This window comes from Delphinus delphis, chromosome 5 (assembly GCF_949987515.2).
Source record: "Delphinus delphis chromosome 5, mDelDel1.2, whole genome shotgun sequence".
Lineage (NCBI taxonomy): Eukaryota > Metazoa > Chordata > Mammalia > Artiodactyla > Delphinidae > Delphinus > Delphinus delphis.
The window spans coordinates 138,154,122-138,171,140 of NC_082687.1; the positions used below are offsets into that span (position 1 = coordinate 138,154,122).

Below are 17,019 nucleotides of genomic sequence, written 5' to 3' on the forward strand. Positions count from 1 at the left end.
ACGTGTCCTAGTTTATTAACGGTCACTTTAGCTAATCTGCTACCCTAAAGAACCCTCCAATAAATACCTATTAATGTGAATTATGCCCCAGATCTTTGATAGGTCCTATAAAAATAGTGACCTAGAATGGCGGCTCCTGAGTAAAAAGGGCAGGAGGCCAAAAGCAAGTCCTGGCCCGTGACCAGATTGCTCCGGAGCTGTGCCGCCTGCCTGCCCCCGTGCAGTGTGTGTGTCTCAGGAAGTCACGAAGTGCCCCTCGTTCTCCCTAGTGACGCTGCCTGCGTTGAAGTCTGTGGCGCCTGGTCTTCTGATAGCTCCACCAGCTTGCCTCGGGGCTGATCTTCCCTCTTGTTGCTTACAGGCTTCCTGAATCCTCTCTGCCTTGTGTCTGTTACTGTTTTCATCTGCTCTGGCGACCCTCTGTCTTACGGTTGTAGTATTTAGCCCATACTCTTTTCCTGTCTGTCCTGTGTGTTTCATGTTCCACTTTATCTCCTTTCTTGCCTTCTTTTGGATTAATCAAACGTTTACTCTTCCATCCGCTCTCCATTAGCTTGCTCCTTATTTATTGTTTTAGCAATTTCTCTGGAGTTTACAACGAGCTTCCTCGACACACAGGAGTCTAATGGGACTGAGTGGTTTTCCTGCCACGCGCCAGGTCCCAGCTGCACTCGCCGGCCCCGCCTCTGCGTCGCACGCGCTTTTGCTGCTGAGTTGATGTGTGTGCACCACGTATTTACCCTCCTGACCCCCTTCCTTCCTTCCTGCGTTTCCACCCGGACCGTTTCCTCCGCTTGAGGAGTCCCCTCAGTGGCGTTTGTATGGATTTGTCTGTATTAACCTTCCATTCTGCAGGGTATTGCTGGGTGTAGGACTCCAGGCTTGCAGTTCTTTTTTCTACATTTAAAGATGCCACTGAGGGCTTCCCTGGTGGTGCAGTGGTTGAGAGTCCACCTGCGGATGCAGGGGACACGGCTTCGTGCCCCGGTCCGGGAAGATCCCACGTGCCGCGGAGTGGCTGGGCCCGTGAGCCATGGCCGCTGAGCCTGCGCGTCCGGAGCCTGTGCTCCGCAGCGGGAGAGGCCACAGCAGTGAGAGGCCCGCGTACCGCAAAAAAAAAAAAAAAAAAAAAAAAGATGCCATTGAGTGCATGTCAGCTGGCAGGCCTATTATTGTTCCTTTGAAGGTGTCCATCTTTCTCCGGCAGCATGCGAGATGTTTGGATTTTGTTACATCTTGTTTGGATTTTAGCAGCTATACAGTAACGTCCCTAGGCGTGTCTGTGTCTGTGCTTATCCTATTTCCTGGTTGTGGTGCTTCCATCATTTCATTAAATACCCCCCTACCCCCCCGACATGGGTTATGTTCCCCTTAGACCGCTCACGGTCCCTGCATCACATATGCTCTTCCTGTATTTTACATCCTTTCGTACGTGTGGTTTACTTATCCTCTCTTCTTGGTCTGATCACTCTTAAACCCGTCCTCCAAGATTTCCGTCTGCAGGTAAAACTGTCTCTCTTGTTCTCCAGAAGCAGATCATCACTGCATTTTGTAAGGATGAAGAGAAGTTGTCTCTCTGCTCTGCTGGAGAATTTGCCGTGCGGCTGCCCCTCCTCGGGAGAGGCAGCATGAAGGCAGGAGGTCTGAGTTGTGTCCTGGCCACTCACTAGCTTTGTGAAATTGAACAAGTCACCTCACCTCAGTGCTTCAGATTCCTATGAGGTGGGGCGGTGGCCAGACCTCTGCTGTTGAGCAGGTGGAGGGGGCATACTTTCCCGTGGACGTTAAATGGTAAAAAACATACATAAGAAGATTCTGAAAAGTGGGGAGAAGCCCCTGGGACCCCAGGAATGACACAGGAGGTCTTTGTGCCTCATAGATCCAGCCATGGGGCTGAAGAAGCCAGAATTGCCATCCTATGGTCGGAGGAGAGGAACGGGGCCACCTAGCAGGACAGAAGACTTCAGAGAGTGATGGCTCTGCTCCAGCCAGACGCCACAGGAAACAGTGTCTCCCCACCCCGACCCTCCCCGGACCCCCCCCCCCCCACACACACAGTGGCGGTGGGGCTGGGACCGCCACCCTCAGGCTGTAGCAGCTGGGATGGTATCGGGGAAGGCCGCGAGGAGCTGGCTCATTCATCCCCCGGCCCCCTGCCCCCTGCCCCCTGCCCCCTGTGGTGTCAGTAGAGACCAGCAGGGGGCCTGGCCTCCACCGGCACCCGACAGTCTCAAGGCACTCTCCATACTTCCCTGCTGGAGTGGTGTCAGGAGGGGCCAGTAAGAGGTTCTCCCGCCCCTCCCAGCCAGGGAGGCATGCAGAGCCTAGCGGGGAGGCCAGACTCCACCCACCCCTCCCAGTAGACTCAGAAGTACCTCTCCCCCTGGCCTCAGTGGAGGCCAGATCTCATCCGTTCCGGGATGTAATTTACAATGACTGAGTGATGCCACAGAGAGCTCAGGGCTGTTGGAAGGAAGCTGTGCTCACAGTTCCCCAGAAGAGGGGACCAGGACGTGAGGGGAGGGAGGAGTCGAGACAGCCTTCATCACTGGTCAGCGGGAGTGGTCAGCTGGAGGCGTTTTTCATTGGGCAGGACGTGAAGCAGAGGTCAGAGTTTGTGGTTGGAGGATTTGAAATATGATTGTAGCACGCCCAGGAAAGCCAGGCAGCAGGGGAGACGTGAACAACTTTGTCCGTTGGTTTGGATCAGTAGATGCCAGATTGTCAGTTACACCACCTGTAAACGCTGGGTAGAACACCCCCATGCCAGAGCACTGTCAAGAGGAAGCCAGTTAGGACAGAAGATGGAAGTGAGCGCCAGGATCGCATAGCGTAATACCCAGAATTATACCCAGAATGCCCAGCTTCAGCCGAAAATCACTCCTCGTGCTGAGAACCAGGAGGACCCCAAAGCGAATGAAAAGAAGACAAGCAGTGGGTGCCAGCGCCATCCTGACCGTGGGCCACTCCCCAGATTCGGTAAAAGGCATGCATCTACAGATTGAAGACGCTGAGTGAACCTCAGACCGGATAAACACAAAGAAGGCCACACAAAGACCCATAGTCAAATGAGCAAACGTGAAGGACAAAGAAGTAATTTTGAGGGGCTTCCCTGGTGGCCCAGTGGTTAAGAATCTGCCTGCCAGTGCAGGGGACACAGGTTCGGTCCCTGGTCCGGGAGGATCCCACGTGGCGTGGAGCAGCTAAGCCCGTGCACCACGACTACTGAAGCCCTCGCGCCTCGAGCCCATGTTCTGCAACAAGAGAAGCCACTGCAGTGAGAAGCCCACGCACCGCAACGAAGAGTAGCCCCCGCTCACTGCAACTAGAGAAAGCCCACATGCAAGAAACGAAGACCCAACGCAGCCAAAAATAAAAATAAATTTATTTAAAAAAAAAAGAAATAATTTTGAAAGCAATGAGAGAGAATGGCATCTTACCTGCAGGAAAAACAATTCAAATGACAGTGCATTTCTCATCAGAAACCATGGAGGCCAGAAGGAACTGGAAAGTATTTTTCGTGTGCTGAAAAAAAAGAACTCGGTCAATTCAATCCTAGATTCAGCAAAGATAAAAACGAGGGAGGAATCAAGACGTTCCCAGGTGAAGGAAAACTACGACAATTTGCCACCAGCAGAGCCTAGAGGAACCTTAGGGCGTCAGGAAGAAAGAACACAAGCACCAGGCTTTGCTTCTGCTCGTGTGTCTTCTAAGTAAAGTGCGATGGTGGAGGCGAAGATGGGGCGCTGTGTCAGTAGGTGACATTAGGATGAGCTCGACAAGTGCGGGAGGATAAAGGGGGGAGGCCACCACGTTCCCTCCATGATGAGGTAGGCACATCATGTGATACCAGAGCAGCCCCTGAAAATGGACGCAGACATGTGCTCAGAAGCGCAGGAGACAAGTGCAGATGGGATCCACGTGCCCCACGGGAAGACGGGGAAAGGAACCAAACCACCCAGATGTCCTTCACGGGCGAACGGTGAAACCAGGGCGTTTGTACCAGGCAGTGGACTCACGAAGGAAAGGAGTGGGTCATTACTACACACACCGCGTGGATCCTCAAGGAGTCCCCAAAGGCTGTGCGCTGTGCAGTCCCATCCCTGTAATGCTCTTCAAGTGACAGAATCACAGGGACGAAGAGCGGATTGGTGGTTGGTTCCCAGGGGTCAAGACGGGGTGGGAGTGTCTGTGAGGTCCTCGTGGGGACAGAGGTGTCTTCTGCCTGGACTGGCTCGGCATCGCGTCCCGGCGGTGGTTTGATACTGCACGTTGCAAGGTGTTAGCCACGGGGAGGAGCCGTGTGGCTGCACGTCCACCTACAGTTGTCTCACAGTTGACGCAGGTAGCGGTCGTGTCCTCCTCACAGGGTCACTGGGGGGTTTAAATGGGGGGAGCAGGTGGCACTGTTGCCCTTTGTTCCTCCTCTCCTCTCCCCTCGTCCCTGCACAGTGTAGGACGGGAGAAGCGTGGGGTTCGGGCAGAGAGCAGGCCCTGAGTGGGTGTCTTCGCATCTCGGGGTGGATCCTGGCTGTTGACCCTAAGGTCCCACCCTCTGTCAGAAGGTCTGATCACTGCAAACCTGGAATCGGGGCCTTGGTAGTGGGGGTTTATCTTGTGTTTGGCAAAGCATAGTAGGAAGGTGGTTTCTTTCTTTTTTTTATAAATGTATTTATTTTATTTATTTATTTTTGGCTGCATTGGGTCTTCATTGCTGCGCACGGGCCCTCTCTAGTTGCAGCGAGCGGGGGGTTGCAGAGCACGGGCTCTAGGCACGCAGGCCTCAGCAGCTGTAGCACGCGGGCTCAGCCGTTGTCGCTCGCAGGCTCCAGAGCGCAGGCCCAGCAGCTGTGGTGCACGGGCCCAGCCGCTCCGCGGCATGTGGGATCTTCCCGGACCGGGGCTCAAAGCCATGTTCCCTTCATTGGCAGGTGGGCTGTCAACCACCACGCCACCAGGGAAGCCCAGGAAGGTGGTTTCTAATCAGACACTTAGTTCCCAAGCGTGCGAATGCAGACAGCACAGACCCGTAGTGACCCTTCAGGAGGTAACTGCTGGCTTCCTTTGACAGCTGATTGCTGAGGAGGGTGTGGACAGCCTCAACGTCAAGGAGCTACAGGCGGCGTGTCGGGCGCGAGGCATGCGGGCCCTGGGCGTCACGGAAGACCGTCTGCGGGGCCAGCTGAAGCAGGTGCGTACCTGCGGCGTGGTGGGGGGCCCTTCCGTCCCAGCAGGGGGCGGGAGGTGCTCCGGCTCAGCTGCCGCCTGCGCCGGGGCCTGTGTGCGCTCCGCGCGCGGTGGCTGCCCGCCGCTCCTGGGCGCCGCTCCCATCTCCCTCCCCAGCTCTTGGTTGCCTTTGCTGTGCTTGCTCTTCCCTCCGCCCCGTGGACTCACGAGGACGAGGTCAGCTTCCTTTGAAATTCCAGTACGACTCTCAACTGAGGCCAGGGGGTGTTTGGGGAAGTAGGACCCAGGCCAGGCCGACCTCCGAAGCCCCTGCTCTTGGCAGCCTGGGTCTGAGTGACCCTGCTTCTCCGGCCGCTCAGAGGGGGCCCTCGGGCAGAAGCCAGGGGCCGGCTCTGCAGGGCCACAGGCCTGCCCCGCCGGCATGGGTCTGAGTGGATGCGATGATGGGTAGGCAACGTTCACAGCAACGCAGCCTTCGTATCAAAAGGGGCAGGGCGCCAGCTGGGCACCCCCTCGGGTTGTCTTCCCAGTGTAGACAGATCTGTTGACACCCGCTGCCCCCCCTGCTGACACAGACGGTGCTTAGTGGGCAGTGCATTCTCGTCCTTGTCTTCACTGCCCTTGTCTCCGACAGGGTCCCCTCGCAGACCCTCCTCTGTGAGGGGTGCCCTGGGTCCGCCTGGGCTGGAGCACACCTGGGGCGCTCGAGTGTGGGGCACTGTGCCCGAGGGATGTCAGGACTCGGGGTGTTTCGGTTTCCAAGGGCTCAGGTGTCTTCCTTCTCTCGTCGTTTAGCCTGTGCTCGGCATTTTCTCCCCGTTCTGGGAGTTCTTCTCGCCCCATCTTTTGTTCTGTGTCTACCTTGTGTCCGAGCACTGTCGGGGGCTCTTTTGTCAGTTTGCACATTGTCTGTCGCTAAAATAGCCTCAAACAGCGCCCAGCTCACGGTAGCCGTGCAAACCTCAAACGCCGAATGAACTCACCAGCGCCACCTTTGGAGTTTCTGTGCCATTGTTAAGTGAAGAACTTTGGGAACAGGACCTGGCCGTCTCGCTCAGTGTTTTATAAGCCCTGCCGCCTCGCTGCGGGGTGTCTCCTGCTCCCGTGACTGAGGCGGGCAGTGGGCGTTAGCACAGCGGCCTCGCTGCGGGGTGTCACGTGACTGAGGCGGGCAGTGGGCGTTAGCACAGCGGTAAATAGGCCCTTCAGAGCTTGCGGGGTCTCTCCCGGGAGAACTCGCTCGGGGGACGTACGGGTCCGCCCACTCAGGTGCCGCCGTGGTTGTTGCCACCAGTGTCCTCCTCCTCCTCTCCCCTACGCAAACCAGAACAGAGAGGGAAGTTCCAGGGCCAGAAGCCCTTGCCCGGGTCACAGGAAACGTGGGTGGGATGAGGCTGGCAGGTGAGTCTGGGTCTCCACCTCCCACTTCCAGTGGCTGGAGCTGCACCTGCACCAGGAGATCCCGACGTCGCTGCTCATCCTGTCCCGGGCCATGTACCTTCCTGACACCCTCTCTCCCGCCGACCAGCTCAAGTCCACCCTGCAGACCCTTCCGGAGATTGTGGTGCGTGTAACAAGGCCCCCTTCTGCTGCTCTCTCTGCCGGGGGCCCTCTCCCTTCTGGGGGAGCCCCCGGACCCACCACTCGCCCCCTCCTATCTTGTCTGCCCTCTGCACGCTGAGGGCCCTGCGGTGCGTGCAGAAGGTGACCCTTGGGGTCCTCAGGGCGTTTCCCAGCAGCCGGGGTTCCTGCTCCTCGGAGAGCAAGCCCTGATGGCCAAGACACCCCGAGATCCGGGCCGGGCGCCGTGTGGGCTGCTCTGGTGGGGGTGTGCCTGCCCCGCTTCCAAGTGCGCTCACGGGTGTCCCCTCCCTGAAGGCAAAGGAGGCCCAGGTGAAGGTGGCCGAGGTGGAGGGCGAGCAGGTGGACAACAAGGCGAAGCTGGAGGCCACGCTGCAGGAGGAGGCGGCCATCCAGCAGGAGCATCGTGAGAAAGAGCTGCAGAGGCGGTCCCAGGCGGCGGTGAGCGGGCAGCGGGGCGGTGGAAGGGCTGGGCCCATGGGTGGGGTGGGGGTGGGGTGGGGGCACGGGGAGGCAGACGCACTCTTGCGGCTCGGGCGCCAGTCAGCGCAAGCGGCCGGCCCTGAGGCCCCGAAGCTGGGGTTCGAGGCTGTGGCGACCTGACCGAGGCCTCCGGCAGCCCATAGGTGCTGGGGCGTGGATGCAGAAGCTGCGTGACTGCGCTCATCACGCGCTGCGCCCACGTGGAGGGTCCTGCGGTGGAACCGGGCGGAGGCAGACCCCACTGCCAGCCGGCCGGGCTCTGTAGACCTTGCCCCGCGCCTGGCGGCCCTCTGGCCAGCGGCACGTCTGCCGGTGTGGATGCCTGGGAAGGCCACGGTCTGACGGGTGGTGCTGAGCCGGCAGAGGCTTTGCGTTTCAGAAGGAAGTGGAGCCTGAAGTGGTGGCAGAAGGTGCCCCTGGGAGGCTGGTGGTCGAGCCGCAGCCGGAAGTGCCTGATGTGACCCTGCCGTCCGAGGCCCTGACGGACAGCGCGCCCGTCCTAGAGGGCTTGAAGGTAACGGCGCCCGCCTGGAGGGAGCGGTGTTGGAGCCGCACCACAGGGCCAGCGAGCCTGCCTGCAGGGTGGGGGCTCCCGAGGAAGTGGGGCCGGAAGGCCGCAGCCTGGCTTCTCAGGGTGACGGTGGATGGTCGAGGGGCGAGGAGAGCGAGGCCGGGGAGGGTGAGGCGGCCCTGCCCTGGCTGCGGCCCCTGTGCTCTGCGTGGCAGGGCCCCCAGCGGGGAAGCCCCCCTTGCTGTCCCCTTCCCAGCTGCCCGGCGCAGGGGGCCCGACGTGCGGTGCGCGCTGGGCGTGCTCGCTTCTGGCAGCCTCGCCGTCGTGGTTGTAGCCCATGTTCCTCATGAGACGCCTTCTGCCGGGGGAACCGCCAGGTGGCCCCTGGCACACGGAACATGATGGGCAGGGCAGCTTCTGAAGGCGTGTTGGGGGCAGGAGGTGTTTACTAGATGGGCGGCAGCAGCGTCGGGCAGCTGGAGTAGGAGACAGAAACCAGGACGGCAGCTTTATGTCTGGGGATTCCCAGCGAGGTCCCGGGGTGGGGTGGGTGGGGGACCACCGCATTCAGAGGGGTCAGAGGGGGGACGAGGCTGTGGTGGGGGGTGCGCGTGAAGTCGAGTGTGTTGATACCTGGGTGGAGGGGTGGGCCTCGTCACGTGTCCTGAGGGCCGGGTGGATGGGGACTGACCCCTGATGGGCCCTGCGGGGTCATTGGAGGTGGAGGGAAGGGCCCCACTGCAGGGCCTCAGGGAGGAGTGTCCTCCAGTCCTGTGCGTATGAGAAGAGAAAGCATAAAGCATCAACACCGGGGGTCTTGGTGAAGGGAGCTGTGGGCTGCAGGGCTGGTGTGGTGTGGTGTGGTGTGGTGGGAAGGGGCTGGCGTAGCCTGGGATGAGTCCGGTGAGCCTCTGTTCGCCCGGTGATGGCCCAGGAGACAGATGAAGACCCACACGCTCTTGTCACTGAGGAGAGGCTGAGAGGAGGAGGGTCCCGGGAGCCTGGGCTGACCTAGGCTTGAAGGGTGACCCTGGGAAGGGTCAGGAACCGAGGTACCAGGGTCATTTTGAAGGCAGTTTGGGGCTGAGGCCAGGAAGCTGAACAGAGGCGGGGCCTGGTCGGGCCCATGGAGCGTGGTCTGGGATTAGGGGTCACTCGTCAGCAGTAGGGCCAGGATGGTTGGCTGTCTCCATGGAAACAGATGCATTCCATTTCCAGTGGATTCAAGACTTAGACGTGAAAGGACATTTAAACTCTCCGGAGAGCTTATGAACTAAGGATCGCTAAGGATTTCTTAGCAAGGAGCACAAACCTTTAAAAACTTAACACTGAAGAACCTTGGTTTGTTGGAAAGATGCCACAGAGAGTCGGGGCACCGCCGTTTCCTATTTGCAGCACAAGGCTGGGTCTTACCGGTATTGACCATTTACTCGGACAGAGACCTGAATAGCTCTAGGAAGTTGAGTTGGTAGCTGAAGAACCTCTCCACAGGGAAAGCCCCAGACCCACATGGCTTCAGGGGTGAAGTTGCTGGTGAGTCCAAACATGTGAAGAATAAACCCTTCCCGTGCTACACAAGCTCTTGGCAGAAAGTTGAGAAGAGGATATTCTGAGATGAGCTGCCCCTGATGCCAAAACCAGGTGGATACGAGACAGCTACAGACCAGCATCTGTCCTGAACACAGGTGTGAAATTCTCAACAAGTTTCCAGTAAGTGAAATGCAGCTGTTCTGTAGAAAGGATAATACACTGTGACCTGGTGGGGTTTGTCCAAGGAATACAAAAAAATTAGTCAATGTAACGAGCACATTAACAGCCTCAAGAGAAAAACCATGTACGATCATTTCAGCAGATGCACAAAAAGCGCTTGGCAGAATTCAGCGTCTCTTCTCAATTGAAAAGGTCTCTCAGCAAACCAGCGGGAGCGAACCTTCTCAACCCCACTTAAAGCAGCCAGAGTGGCCCCTGCGGTCACAGGATCCCTAACGGTAGCACGGGCGTCTGCTGTCACCACCGGTTCAGCATCAGACTGCGGGACTGGCCAGGATGGTTAGAGAAAAACAAGGAAAATCGCACAGAAGCGAAACTATTCACGGATGACGTGAGCACCTAAAAGGTCATTGTACTTGTTTGTACTAGTAACGAACAATCAAGCGAAATTCTAAGAAGCATATCACACGGTAGTATCCAGAAAACGAACTACTTAGGGAAAGCTTGAAAGTAGATATGAAGACCTGTACAGGATGCTGGAAAGTGTTGCTGAGGTAGAGTAAAGCAGCAACTAAACGGAGAGCTTCACTGCACTCGTGGATGTGAAGACTCGGTGTTGGTAGGATGTTAATTCTCCGCAGCCGATCTGTGGATTCAACACCATCAAAATCCCAGCAGGCTTTGTTGTTGACATTGACAGACTTACTCTAAAACATATATGGAAATTCAGAGGACCTAGAATAGCCACGACGATGGAGAGAAGCAGGTTTGGCGTATCTGCGGATGGAATCGTGCACGGCGGTCAGAAGGAACACACCGTCATGTGGGTGAATCTCAGGGTGACGGAGCTCGAGCCATGTGATACCGTTTGTCAGAATTCCAGCAAACGAGGCTGTCGTGGCAGGAGGCAGGCCAGTGGGGTTGGGGTGGGGACGTGGGCACAAGGAAACCTTCAGGGTGACGATACTTCTCTGTCGGGTGGTGGTCGCTCCGTGGCTATGCACGTCTGCCAGACACATTTGCACAGGTGCGCTCGGGTGCAGGAGGCCCCTCGGAGAGCGAAGACGGTGACTGCAGGTGCCTGTCGCCTCGCCCAGAGCCCAAGACTGGCACGCGCAGTGTGGACACGGGACACGGATAGAAAAGTGGCCAAGCCTTCGGGGGAAAGCCAGTTACTCCCCTTCATGTAGGGTTTCGGTTTGCTTGTTTATTTTCTTTCCAGGAAGAGGAAATAACTCAGGAGGAAATTGACATACTCAGTGATGCCTGCTCGAAACTGAAGGGTCAGAAGAAATCTCTGACGAAAGAGAAGGAGGAGCTGGAGCTGCTGAAGGAGGACGTCCAGGACTACAGCGAGGTGCGGCGTTGGTGGGGGGGGCGGCGGGGGCGGGGCTGAGGCTACACACAGAGTAAACCCAGGCTGCATTGCCCCGAGTATTTAGTGATGCCTCCGTCAGATAAGGGAGAAGCTGGCCAAATGGTCTTTGGAGAGAAAACTGAATTTAAGTAAATCTTATTCAGTAACTTTTCTAGTCATCCCACTCTGTCACTTTCCCCTGGAATGCTGGCCATTCGCCCTTGTCGATGACACGCATATATCTTTTTAGTTTCTAAACACATGAAGGTATCAGATGAACAGTCTGGTCACTTGGTATATGAAATCTTATTTTTGTTCATGATTCCCCAGAAGAGACTTCTTTCTTACATACTATTTATTTATTTATTTATTTTAAGATTGGTAAAAATAATCTGTTATTTTCTGAACTTTGTCGTGGCATCCCTCTTGTGTGGGTTCTCCAGTCCCCACCTCACCTCCCGTTCTTCCCTGTAACGCTTGCTCCTAGGGAAAACCACAAGTTGGAATTTAAGAAGGCACTCACCATTCCTGGATTCTTTCACCGTCAGGAAGAAAGTCGGGGGTTCAGGACAGAGTTCATTTCCTTTGCTACAAAAACAGTGCTTGAGTTTGCAGTGAGAACCAATTTGCATGATAGACAGCAGTAAGCCTGCTGCTTTGTGGCTCCAGTTAATGGGGCTGCTCTGCGCACAGCCTAGACCGTTCCACCTTGATGATGGAGTCTGGGTTAACCCAGTACTTCTGCAAGGTGAACTTAAGGTTTCTCTTTTAGTTTTAAGGCAGTCTTTTTACAAGCAAACAATTTTATTAGGACTTGCAGGAGATCAAGAAGGAACTTTCAAAGACTGGCAAAGAAATCTACGTGGAAGAGTCTAAAGCCAGCAAGAGGCTGACGAAGCGGGTACAGCAGATGATCGGGCAGATCGACAGCCTGCTCACGCAGCTGGAGGCTGATCAGAAGGCTGGCAAGCTGGGCGTGGCCGCCGAGGGCTCGCCTGCAGGGTGAGTGTGCGACGCGGTTGCCGGGGGCCTGGAGCCCGGGGGGGCCCAGGGCCTTTCTGACCAGAGCGCGTTTCTCAGCTTTGGTGACCAGCTGCCCCGCCCTTCTGACCTAGCGGCTGCAGCCAGAACCCAGGTGTCCCCACTTCTCCACGACACTGTCACTGAAGCGGCCCCAAGTTGGGTCTTCCCTGCACGCGCGCGTGCTCACACACACAAGCGCACGCACACACGGTGCAGCGCTGTCAGCCCACGTCTGGAGGACCTGGGCTGCGGCTGCCTGCTCTCCCTGTGTCCACCGCCCCTCCCCCAGCTCTCTCCAGGCTGTTGTCACCAGTCCTTCCACAGTGTCCTTCGGATCACAGCTCCCTTGGGAACCACCAGCCTCTCCCTGTCCCTTTTCCCCTTCCTCCAGCCTCCTCCCTCTTCCTGAACCCCTACACACAGGCAACTCAATAATGACCCCCTGCGTGGGGGCCGGCTCTGCACTGGTGTGTCTCACATGCCTGGGACAGCAGCCAGCGGGGGCCAGTGTCGTGTGAGTGGCTGCCGGGCAAATGAAACCCCCCCAGGTGGTAGTGACTGACACTCGGCGCTCCCGTGGGCCAGACACCGCACCACGAGCGCCCACGTCTCCAGGGGGCAGGCAGGCGGGCTGGCTGCAGGGCCCCCGCTGTCCTCAGGTCAGCGGCCCTTCCCCCCGGGCGAGGCCAGTGTCCCCGCTTGGATTGACCTGCTGTGCTGTGTGGGCCCACTGCCCTCCATCTGGTTGGAGGGCAGTGTGGCCATACTCAGCCCCTCCCACCCTGACCAGGGCGCAGGCAGGCCTGAGGGACCCACTGGCCTCGTCCCCACTGGAGAGGCCGGGCTCGCTGGGCGGCTGCGCACACACAGGAGACCCTGGATGGGGCGGTGGTTTCTGTTTCTGTGTCCAAGTTGGCTGGGTGTTCCCAGAGGACGGGGCGAGGGAGCTCTGGAGGGAGGGGCTGTCCAGGGCAGGTCTGACCCACGGGGCCCCAGTGAGGCTGTAGGGGGCGCCAGCTGTGCCGCATGCGGGCTGTGTTCCCCAGGGAGACCGTCATCAGCGTTGCTGAGCTCATCAGTGCCATGAAGCAAATCAAGCACATTCCCGAAAACAAGCTCATCAGCTTGGCCTCGGCCCTGGACGAAAATAAGGACGGCAAGGTCAACATCGACGACCTCGTCAAGGTGGGTCGTGGGGGTCTTGCTGGCAGCCTTTTCCACCTGTGCGTCCACCCGAGAGGCCCCTGGGGCTGGTCTTGCCCTCGCCGCAAACAGAGTGGAGTCAGGGCAGTGAGGCCGTCCGTCCAGAGCAGGCCACTGGCTCTTGCTTGGCCTCCCCTGGCCCAGCCCTGGCCGGGTCTGCGGAGCATGGTGTTGGGGGGGCTGGGCCATGGCAGCCCGGAGGGGACACGTGTGGCCCTCGGGGCTGGGCCTTGGGACCCCTGGGGGTGGCCGGAGGCCTGAGAGGGTGCCGGGAGCTTGGGCAGCCCAGGCGACCTGCACGGGGCTCCGCCTCCACAGGACGGCCGTGGGCTCTGGCGTTCCTGTGGAGAGCATGCCTTCGCCGGCAGCTCTCATGGCTCCAGGGTCTCTCCAGCCCGTCGGGGACTTTCCACTCAAACGTCTGCCTAGAATGTCAGCGGACGCCACTTTGGTCGGGAGCACGGCCTTCCCCGCTCGTGGGCCGAGTGCCATCACCCTGGCGGCAGCAGTGGCTGGGCGGGGCCCGCCGTCTGGGGCCCCTCCTCGGTGCTCACGGCGCTCTGCCCGAGCAGGGCCCGGCCCGGCAGCCTCGCTGTGTCGTCCATCCCACCTTCCTGCAGCCCTGCGACCCGAGGGAGGCACAGCTGGCGCCCTCACCTGGGCCCGCTCCCTGGCGGCTCATAGCCTGGGCTGGGGCTGTGGAGCCTGTTGGCTCCGTGCGGGTGGGGGTCTGGCCCTCAGAAGACCGGGGCAGATGGAGGACCCAGGGCCCCCGGCAGGACAGCGTGGCCTATGGGTGCCAAAGGCCATCCCAGCCTGGTGGCCGTGTGCCGTGTGCCCTCCGTGTCCTGAGGGGAGATTTCATGCTGTGAAGGGGCAGAGCCACCTCTGAGGCCCTTGTCCCTTCCCGTGTGTGCAGGTGATCGAGCTGGTGGACAAAGAAGACATCCACATCTCCACCAGCCAGGTGGCTGAGATTGTGGCCACGCTGGGGAAGGAGGAGAAGGTGGAGGAGAGGGAGAAGGCCAAGGAGAAGGCCGAGAAGGAGGCCGCAGAGGTGAAGAGTTAGGGCCCGCCGGCTCGCAGGTGCCTTGGTGGCCCTTTGTGCGTCTGCCGCGGCGGTCCTAACGTGACAGTTATTGCTTTGAAGTGATTCTTAGAGACAGATCTAATATTTTGTCTGGAATAAATCAGAGACTTCATAATCGGTAATTTTTAATTTCCATCATTCCACGAAGATTCAGCCAGTCTGGATCCCTGAACCCCTCCAGGGAGTCTGCTCTGGATTCACGCGGTGGCCCAGTGCTGGTGTGGTCCCAGCTGTGGCAGGCAAGCATGCGGCCTGCCGGCAGCGGGGGTCGTGGCCCTGCACAGCCCCCTGGGCTCCTGAAGCGGCTCGGGCCTCCCCGCGTGTCCCCTGGCGGTGTCTGCTGCGGGAGGAGAGAGGACCGGCCGCGTGGACTCCCTGTGCCCATGGAGCCCCAGGCGTGGGATTGGAGTCGTGCAGACACAGCCGCCTCGGCCTGGAGAGGACGCTGCGTGAGTCGTGGGCCTGGATTCGCACAGATCAGTGTGAATAGGAGCCACTCGTGCGCGCTCCCAAGCTCACACCTGCAGCGAGTGAGCAACACGCCCGTCATCTCCGTGGCCTCTGGAGGGCCGCGTTCTCTGACGCGGATGTCAGGTCTCCTGGAAGTTCGCTCTGACGTGTGTATCCGAGCTCTTTCTTGAGTTCTCTTTGATTCTCACCTAACCCTAACCACTTAACTGGTACAGAATTTCCTCACATGACAGTCTGCCCACCTGAGTAAATCCAACGTAATTATGCCAGGAGAGGTGCTAATGAAGCCCTGGACAGTGAAGCGTCTCGGGTGCAGTCATTTGTTGTGCTTTTAGGAAGTGTCCTCATTTGGGGTGTTCGGAGCGGGTGTCACCGCGTGTCCGGTGATGGGTCCACAACCGGCAGCTCGGGGAGGCCGGTGCTCCGTGGCGGGGGGGGCGGGGGTGCTGGGCGGCCTGCGGCCCCAGCTCTGTCCGGCTGCCCACGCGAAGGCTGGGTCAGGTACGGCAAGAACGTTCTTTGGGGGAGAACAGACATAGGAATCGGAAGATGTGGGCCTAGAGTGGCCAGAGGAGCTGAGGGAGGACGACGACGAGATGATCGCTTCCAAGTTACTTGAAACTTTCTACCCAGCCACTAAAGAAGAAACTGGACAACATAAGCTTCTGCATTCTCAGATGTAAACCTTCGTAAAGGGACAGTGGTTCTAAAGGGTTCCTCATTCGGTTATTCAAGAGGCACGTTCCCCACGCTTAGTTGATACTTCCGAGTCCTCTCACACGTGTTTCAGTGGCCTGGTTTTCCGCTGCGGAAGCGTGCTTGCTCGTGAACTTCGTGGTAGCCGGCGTGCCGCGGATGGGGTCGTCCTTGCCGCCTCCGTCCTCACCTCGCTGCCTTCGCCAGGCGCCCGGGGCGTCCCCGTCGCTGCCATCGCACACCCACCCCGCACCCCGCACCCGCCCTCCCAGATCGTGCGTGTCTGCGCCCCCAGTGCAGCGGGACCCTTCGCTGGTGTTTGTACCGTGGGCCACGGTCTGCTGCAGGCTTCCCCCTTCGCGTTGCTTGTTTTTACTGTCCTGAACTTTATTTATTGCCGCTGACAGGGGTGCCCGGGTGCAGGTGTATGGAACGCGGCCCTGGGAACGAGAGTCTTATGTGACGAGCGAGGCGTCAGGGCCGCCGTCTGTTGACTGAGTGCCCGGTGCCTGTGCCCGGCCTTCCCGAGCTTTCTCAAGAGGGCGCCTGTGTCCTTGGGATCTGTGACGTCCTCGGGATCTGTGACGCAGAATGGGAATTCTTCCTTCGCTCCACCTAAACACCGGTTTCTTCATTAGGGATTCAGGAAGTTGGCACGTGGCTTCCAGAGTCGCTTTGGAATATCCAAATCCAGACTTTGAGAAGGAAGGGCACCTGGTAACTTGCAGAGAAGAACCGCTAGGCAGTGCTCCTCACGGCGGGCCCTGGGCCGCTGGCGGCTCTGTCTGCGTGTCCGCCAGGGGCCCAGGGCCGGCTTGGCCTGAGGGCCGCCTCCTTGGGCTGTGTGTAAACACCTTTTTTAGAAATAGTGTTTTTATTAAAATATCAAATTTGTGTTCCTGTAACAGCTCAAAACCAGACTTGTGACCCGCGTGGCCCAGCGGCAGTCAGGGCGGGAAATGGCAGAGCTGCCTGAGCGTCTGGCCCCAGCCTCGCGGCAGGAGAGCGTGACGAGGGCCTTCCAGCGCTCTGGTCCTGGCCTCTGGTGTCCCCTTGTGCTGTGACCGCGTGCCCTGCCTGTCCCCTCAGACTGTGCTGGTGACTAGGCACTCGAGTTGATGTAAGGAGAAGGTTGAATAAAGCGCTGTCGTGATGGCCTGTCTTCCCTGTGACGGTCTGTCTGTCAGGTCGGCGCGGCAGCCACTGCCTGACCAGGCTCTCCTCTCCCCGACCCTCAGAGGCCCCGGGGTGGGGGGTGGTCCCTGGTGGGCAGGGCTGGGACCCTGGCCAGCCCTAGGGGGTGGAATTCTGTTCTGAGAGACTGAGGGCCCCTGGGATCAGGGACAGCACTGCCTAAGGGCTGTGCCCTCCACTGTCTGAGGGGGCCCTCAGGAACTGCGGTCTCCCCGACACCAGGGCAGGGCCCAGAGAGCCGACGGGGTGTGCGGACTGGGGGCCAGCCCGCAGCGCCCCCCCGCCCCGCGCCCACTGCCTCTCCGGCCCTCATCTCTGGGCTCCAGGGGCAGGGGGGCCCTACCCTGGGCAGAGAGCTGAGGCCCAGCTGGGAGGGCCGCCAGGCAGAGGGTCCTACCTCCCCATCCTCCCAGCGTGGACAGACCGCCGCCCGTGAGCTGGGACGTCCAGCCTGTCTCAGGCGGCCTCACCCCTGCACCGGCCCCAGGTCCTGTGGGGGCTCCTTCTACCCTT

The 17,019-nt window shown here is 59.1% G+C and overlaps 1 protein-coding gene across 2 annotated transcripts in view; it reads left to right on the forward strand.

Annotated features, from left to right (window-relative positions):
* Window positions 1–16,473, forward strand: part of LETM1 (leucine zipper and EF-hand containing transmembrane protein 1) — a 32,592-nt gene extending 16,119 nt beyond the window's left edge. The window contains exons 7-14 of one of the 2 annotated variants that reach the window (XM_060013100.1): window positions 5,072–5,191; window positions 6,620–6,751; window positions 7,066–7,209; window positions 7,634–7,765; window positions 10,695–10,829; window positions 11,641–11,831; window positions 12,899–13,037; window positions 13,975–16,473. In XM_060013100.1, coding sequence (XP_059869083.1) covers window positions 5,072–5,191; window positions 6,620–6,751; window positions 7,066–7,209; window positions 7,634–7,765; window positions 10,695–10,829; window positions 11,641–11,831; window positions 12,899–13,037; window positions 13,975–14,124 — 1,143 coding nt within the window. In that variant the 3' untranslated portion in view covers window positions 14,125–16,473. Of the gene's footprint in view, window positions 1–5,071; window positions 5,192–6,619; window positions 6,752–7,065; window positions 7,210–7,630; window positions 7,766–10,694; window positions 10,830–11,640; window positions 11,832–12,898; window positions 13,038–13,974 lie in introns of both variants that reach the window. The other variant, XM_060013099.1, reaches the window with a different exon arrangement.
* Window positions 16,474–17,019: the final 546 nt, after the last annotated feature.